Source organism: Copadichromis virginalis, linkage group LG23 (assembly GCF_057382275.1).
Source record: "Copadichromis virginalis isolate Kocher_CV1m ecotype Utaka linkage group LG23, C_Virginalis_male_GT1.1, whole genome shotgun sequence".
NCBI classification, from domain to species: domain Eukaryota; kingdom Metazoa; phylum Chordata; class Actinopteri; order Cichliformes; family Cichlidae; genus Copadichromis; species Copadichromis virginalis.
Window position 1 is genome coordinate 9,622,882 of NC_140639.1, and position 6,714 is coordinate 9,629,595.

The 6,714-nt window shown below is 41.4% G+C and overlaps 1 protein-coding gene across 1 annotated transcript; it reads left to right on the forward strand.

Annotated features, from left to right (window-relative positions):
• Window positions 1-246: 246 nt before the first annotated feature.
• psmb11b (proteasome 20S subunit beta 11b) lies at window positions 247-1,419 on the forward strand. The gene has a single exon (XM_085447781.1). The coding sequence runs from the start codon at window positions 247-249 to the stop codon at window positions 1,417-1,419; it is 1,173 nt and encodes a 390-aa protein (XP_085303907.1).
• The last annotated feature ends 5,295 nt before the right edge of the window (window positions 1,420-6,714 follow it).

Below are 6,714 nucleotides of genomic sequence, written 5' to 3' on the forward strand. Positions count from 1 at the left end.
GCTGATGGGTTGCTTTAGGTAGCCACACATACACGAACATGGTCTATATAAAAGGTGGCTGCTGTTTTCACACACATATGTTCTTGATGGCATACCTATGTGTACAAGAGAATAGCTTTTGAAGGCAATTTTATTGGATGTTATTGAAGAGTTGATTTTTTCAAGCAAGCAGAAAATGCTGTAAAAATATGCTTTTGTAGCTTTTTTTCTTTTTTTGGTGTACAAAATCATAGGTCATCACTTTTAATGGCTTTACAGGACATATGCAATTTTCAGTCTGTCTTTGAGGACCGTCTAACTACAGAGTATCCTGCAGTGCCACATGGAAAAAAGATTGCTTCCAACTATGTGAGTGGTTTGCCCTTTAGCAATAACAAAAGTTTGTTTCACTTTTATATTCCAGTGGCAGAGTACTTAGATGAAAGTCCGATACAGTTTGGGCAAATCAGCACAGTCCAGAACTGCAGCGCCATCTCATCTGAAGACCCCTTCTTAACATCCTTCTCCTTGCCAACATGCCTTCCGTTTGCCTCTTCACAGTCTGTGCCTCTGCCCTTTCCCATGGCTCATGGCACCACCACCTTGGCGTTCATGTTCCAGGGTGGCGTGATGGCTGCAGCAGACACTCGTTCCAGTTGCTCAGGCCTCGTCGCGTGCCCAGCCTCGCAGAAGATCCTGCCCATTCACAGTCACTTGGTGGGCCTGACCTCAGGCACTTCAGCCGACTGTGCGCTTTGGAAACGTATTTTGGCTCGCGAGCTGCGGCTTTACCAACTTCGCCACGGTCGACGGTTGTCCACGAGTGGAGCTGCCAAATTGCTTTCGCACATGCTTCACCCTTTCAAAGGAACTGAGCTGTGTGTGGCTGCCACGTTGTGTGGGTGGGATGGAGGAGAGGTGGACGATGGATGTGATTACCATGGAGGCACAGAGACTGGTCCTGGTAGTCGAGGAGAAACAACAAAGAATCAAATGACTGAGCAGAAAAACTTTGTAGATAGCACCAATGCAAAGGTTTCTCTGGCAAAGGATGAACGCTTTTCTTTCTCTCAGCAGTGCTCCATCAGAAAGAAAATGAATTTATCTGGACCAAGGCTTTTTTATGTATGCAGTGATGGTACTCGCCTACGGGGAATGCTTTTCTCTGTGGGCTCAGGATCCCCTTATGCCTACTCAATTTTGGACCAAGGTGTTCACTGGGGGCTGACAGTAGATGAGGCCAAGTCAATAGCTAGAGAAGCTGTGTACAGAGCTACGTATAGGGATGCATATTCTGGAAACTGTGTGGACATGTATCACATCACGTCAAAAGGCTGGACACGCAGAAACCGGGAGGATTTGAAAGAGGAATATTACCGAGAAAAGGAAAGGCGAAAGCATGAGAAAACAGAGAGGCGGGATGTGGCTTTTTCTGACTAAAGACATGAAACAAACAAAAATGGCTTGGGAAGCGAAAGGCAAACATTGGGGGGTATTTTGGAGAGACGTGATATTACGGCATCTTTGCAGCAGTTACTAAATTAATGAACAGGACAGGCAGTTGCATCCTCCAGGCTATTTCTCAAATGATTTGGGCATGCATATCGTTCCCTCTAATAAACAGCTGATGTTTTGTTTGTGCTGATGATAAAAATGTATTCTAAGAGCACCCTGCTTGCTGGCATTTTGATTTAGATGTTAAAGCATTATGAATCATTTCAAGAATGTGAGATAATTACTACCTACTCCAGCATGCGGGTAAATCGCATAAACACAGAGTAACAGAAAATGAATAGTCTAAAAATCTAAATGGCTGGAGGCTGAAGGTCATAATGTATTACTGTGTGTAAGGGAACACGTTTAGCCGCAGCAATAAACGGTAAAGGGGCTGTAAACTGATTTGTGCCTGCTGTCAGAAGACTTCTGAAGTTCCTCTGACACTTCAATAAATTAATGAATAAAAGGAATTTTGCTGCCTGCTCATTTTGTTTGAGCGCTGTGGTCATAAATAAAGCATAACTGTAATTACTCAACTGACAATGACTCTATATTGCCAAGTATATTAGGGTAAAAGGTACAGAGCTGTCCATCTTCATCCTCAGTGTTCAGCTATGTTCTCTAACTTTAGTGAAGTCCATGATGGGGGACAGTTTGCAGTGTAACATCAGTGTTGTGGCACACTGATTATACTACATGTCAAAATGTTGTAATGAAGTGTATGATGTCCTGTTTCCATATATTAAGTATTGCAATATATCGTATATGAATGCATTTTTTTAATGACTAACATATGCATATGTGTGCAGCGAGCATGTCTTATGTGTTATTAACGGCATAAAATAAATTACAGCCTGGGATGCGTGACTGCAGCATCAGTGGGGATGCGCACTAGTACTACTGTATGATTGACTGCAGCTGTGTGAGTAAGAGGGGAAAGCCTCCCATTCTCCCCGACCTCATGCATAATTCCCATCTTTGGAAGTTCATTAATGGCAGAATTATTGAGCGAGTGAAAACAAACAAACAAAAAAGGAGAAAGAAAGCATTTGGTGGTCTAGATTTGAAGTCTTGCAGGGACCGACTCTTGGGAAAGTGAGTCGGCGTTATTTTTATAGCACCTTTAAAGAGCATATGTCACAGAGCGCTTCACAATAAGAAACGGTTAAAAAGCAAAATATGAGGCAGCCAGACATTAAATGCACACAGGCAGATAAAAACACAAGGCGAAACAAGGCGGAACCTAAATCTAAACAAATTGCTTTCAGTTGCTTTCTAAAGGTGCCTGCAGATCTGACGTTTAAGAGATATAGCCTCAAAAGCACAGTCTCCTGTCATAGTCCGAGAGCAGGCAGGACTCAAATGCAGATTCAGAAGGCAGTTCGGAGAGTTTATTAACAGTGATGTGAAAAAGCTATTTGCAGTGCCTTTCAAAAAAGGGAAACATCCACAGTCTCTATGTACAGTATCCAAGTCGATGGTCCGATAGGTTCCACTCAGTCTTTAGATTCGATAATGAAACAGACTTCTCTCTCCGACTCACACACACAAATCCTCCTCGAGGAAAACAGGGAAGACTGCTGGACAGAAGAGAGATGGTGAGAGGTGCACACATGGAAACAGGTGAGCAGACTTACGTAATGAAGGTAAGCATCTGCCGCGACTCAAACACCAGATGAGGAGCAGGTGAGTTAATTACCACAGGTGTGCCGGAGGGCGGGGACCAAGAGGATCCTGCCCCTGCAAGGGCGTGCACGCACGCACACACACACCCACACCCACAAACAGACAGACAGAGGAGAGAGAGAGTCATGGTGGAGAGCGAGGAAAACTGGCAGGAGTACCACGAGGACTGAAGGACTATGACAGTCTCCTTTCTTGTTGAGACTGGAGCGAGAAAACAACCATCAAACCCTAATCGGAGAACCTCTCCCAGCAAACATTCTGACATTCAATGACTATTGTTTGCATGTCTATTCAAGCCATTCATGTCACATTATGATTGAAAACAGCTACATAATGAAAGGTGTACAGATAATTAACCTGGCTTTCTGCCTCAAGTTCCTTCAGCAATGTTGACTTTCTATGTCTTTTGATAGACATAAAGATAATTAGACCGAGCACTAGACAACAAATGCATTAAAAATATAAAAGATTTGTTAATTTGTATTTTAGGGCTCAATGATTATAGCAAAAATCACAATCTGGATATTACATCAAACATTCATTAACTTAAGCACGCAATATGCATTTAGTGGCGTTTTTAAAAAAAGTGTCTTTTTACATGAGATTTCCATTATTCAAATGAAAAGCTAATAAATTAATGAAAAAAGAGATGTCTGCCAGTCCACACGATCGGGTCCATTAGACATCTGCAAGTGCAGTCTGTGGTAAAAGAAGCTCATGCCTCAGTGGACTCATGCACCTCAGGAAACCTGCAGTGAAGCCTGGGGGCGAAAATGCTGGAGAGCTGAAGCCGATGACCAACCAACACCTCCTCCTCCTCTTCTCATGCTGAAAGCAGAACAAGGATAAACCCTCAGTGATCCCAGGTGATAAGGAGTCAAAGGCAGCTGCAGGCAATCACTAATGATCCCTCTACAGGATCACTTACAGCAACCTGCTTCTTCTAGATAAATATTTTCAACCACAAACCTCCTTCTGTCATCTTGCCTTGAGTTAAACTAAACTGTGAGCATGGTTGAGCTTTTTAGGGACGAGCACTGTAAAGGCGGCTGATTCATAACACAAAACAACAGGTTCATAGCCAAAATTCATCCAAATAACTGAAAGTTTTTATTCAGTTATCTTGTTTTTGTAATCATTAGAAGCCAAAATCAAAACTGAAATTCAAATCACTGACTCTAAGGCTATGTTCACACTGCAGACGAAAGCGCATTAAATCCGATTTTTTTTTTACCCTATGCGACCCATATCCGATCATGGTTTGACAGTGTGAACAGCACAAATCCGATATTTTCAAATCCGATCTGGGTCACTTTCGTATGTGGTACTGAATCCGATACATATCCGATGTTTTAGAAAGCGACTGCTGTTTGAACGGTCATGTCGCATTAAATCCGTCTTCTACATCACTGACACAAGACAGACGCAAATTATCAGCGCCGGAGAAGCACCCGAGAAGACATCGCGATCGCTTCCTGGCCATTCCGTGTAGATGTCAGTGAAACTGTTTGGAAGACAACGTTGGAGAAACGTGAACATTTTATTTGTACTGTATAATCTGCAGATTCTGACAGAAATCTGCAACTATCCTTTGAAGCACCGCTCCTCTAAAACAGCAATAAGGATCATTATTAGGTTATCTAAATTGTTATGTAAATAACAAAATAACTTAAAGCAAAAATTAGGAAACGTAAAGTCTTTATATTAAGGCCATCAGTCAAACAATACTGTTTGCTCTGGGTCTAAACAGAGCACGTTGTGTGTGACGTCTTCTTTTGTGCATGCGGGCCGCTTTGAGCGTTCACACTAGAGCGCGTTTGCTGTCGCATTTTATTTGTAGTGTGAACAAGCAGACAAAAAAATCGGATTTGATCAAAAAATCGGAATTGAGCATTAAGACCTGCAGTGTGAACGTAACTCAATTTATAAGAAAAGGTATGACTGGACAACTGATTGGCTGGTTGGAAAGAATGTCACTATCTAGTCTAGTTATCTGTTTTAAAATCACTTTGCAACTATGCAGACAAAATGTTACCATTTTAGGCCGGTTGTCACTAACAGTTTCCTGCTGGTATTACTAAGCAACAGAGGTTTTTTATATAGAGAGGTATGTGCTGACCGTCCAAGGCTCTGAGCACAAGACTTTTGAACTTGACTGAATTTAATAGGAAGCGAGTACAGAGCTTTGTGCTTTGAGGAGGAAACAAGGACAGAATAGTAAATCAAAGTTTGAGTCTACAAGGAGAACTGAGTCCAAAATTTGAGTGAGCAATAGTGTTTCTCTTTGCTTGGCCTCTTCAAAGCTTTTTGTTCAATTTTGGTAGTTTTTTACTTTCATGCAAACTGCAGCTGAGAGCGGAACGAGCTCCACTAGAGTTGAGCAAAAAGCACAGTGTCACAGACCCAGCCTTACATCAGTACATCTGTTTTGTTTTTTTAACTTTGAAAATATATGACCCTAACAACCAGAAGATTGGCAAAAATTCGCTGACAGCTCCCCCCTCACAGGCTAATTCAAGAACATGTTTTATGCTTAGAAATCTTTCGCTGTGAGCTCTCACATCCTCAGCACTAGATTGATTACTGCCTGGCTTTGTTTTGTGCTGCCGAAGTAGTTTTGACATTAATGAACCTCCATAGAGCCTGGTAGAAGGGATCTGAGGAGTGACCTCGGGGTTGCAAGCTTGATTTCTAGTCATATCACGGAACACTTGTCTCATCACCACTTGTTTAAAGGCTCTCTTGTTTCTTAGTCATCAGACAGAATTCAGGCTAAGACATGATCAAAAACATGGTTGTGCAAATGAAGGCTGCACCCTGTAGATGATTACTTTTTACCTCATTCAGGTACTGAAACGCATGTTTCTGCTGCAGCGTGAAAAATAAATTCTTTTAAATTAAAAATATCCAAAACAATTGAGGGATAAATGAAGCACAGAAAACACACAACTGTAAGATTAACAATTTAGCATTCCTGTTTTGCAGTGGTTTTGTTTGTCCTTGAAAATTTGCACATTTCTAGTTGGAAGTTACTCACCCAAAAAAACAAAAAACAGTCACCACAAAAATCAGCTTAAAATTTCAGACTGATGTTGTATATGGAAAACACATCTCAAACTGAAATAAAATATGCTATGAAGTGTGGCGAGGGTGGTAATTACAGTCGCACAAATGTTTTTAGCAAATGAGAGAACGCAGCTGGCAAAAATTCCTCTTTTAATGCATCTCTAAGTGACAATTTTCTGGTCCTGCTTCTAGGTGAAGCAACTGGGAGAAATGCAAACTCACTGAAGTTGATTATGCAGACTAGCTACATTTAGTCAGATTAAACAAACACCACACGGCTTTCAAAGAAGCCACAACACCTAACCAGGAACTACTGAAGGCAATTAAACAACACCTGCTATGTTTTTGAAGATATTTTGTCATAGATGTCGATTATTTCAGCTGGGGACGCAGATGGACAGTGGTGATATTTACAGGAGATGCATTTGTTTCTACCAATAAAAAAAAAAAGAAAGACGCATAACAATTAATTGTTTTAAAAATTGC

Excerpts from the sequence above, each read along its gene's own strand:
- psmb11b (XM_085447781.1), top strand. The coding sequence starts at position 247 with ATGGCTTTACAGGACATATGCAATTTTCAGTCTGTCTTTGAGGACCGT.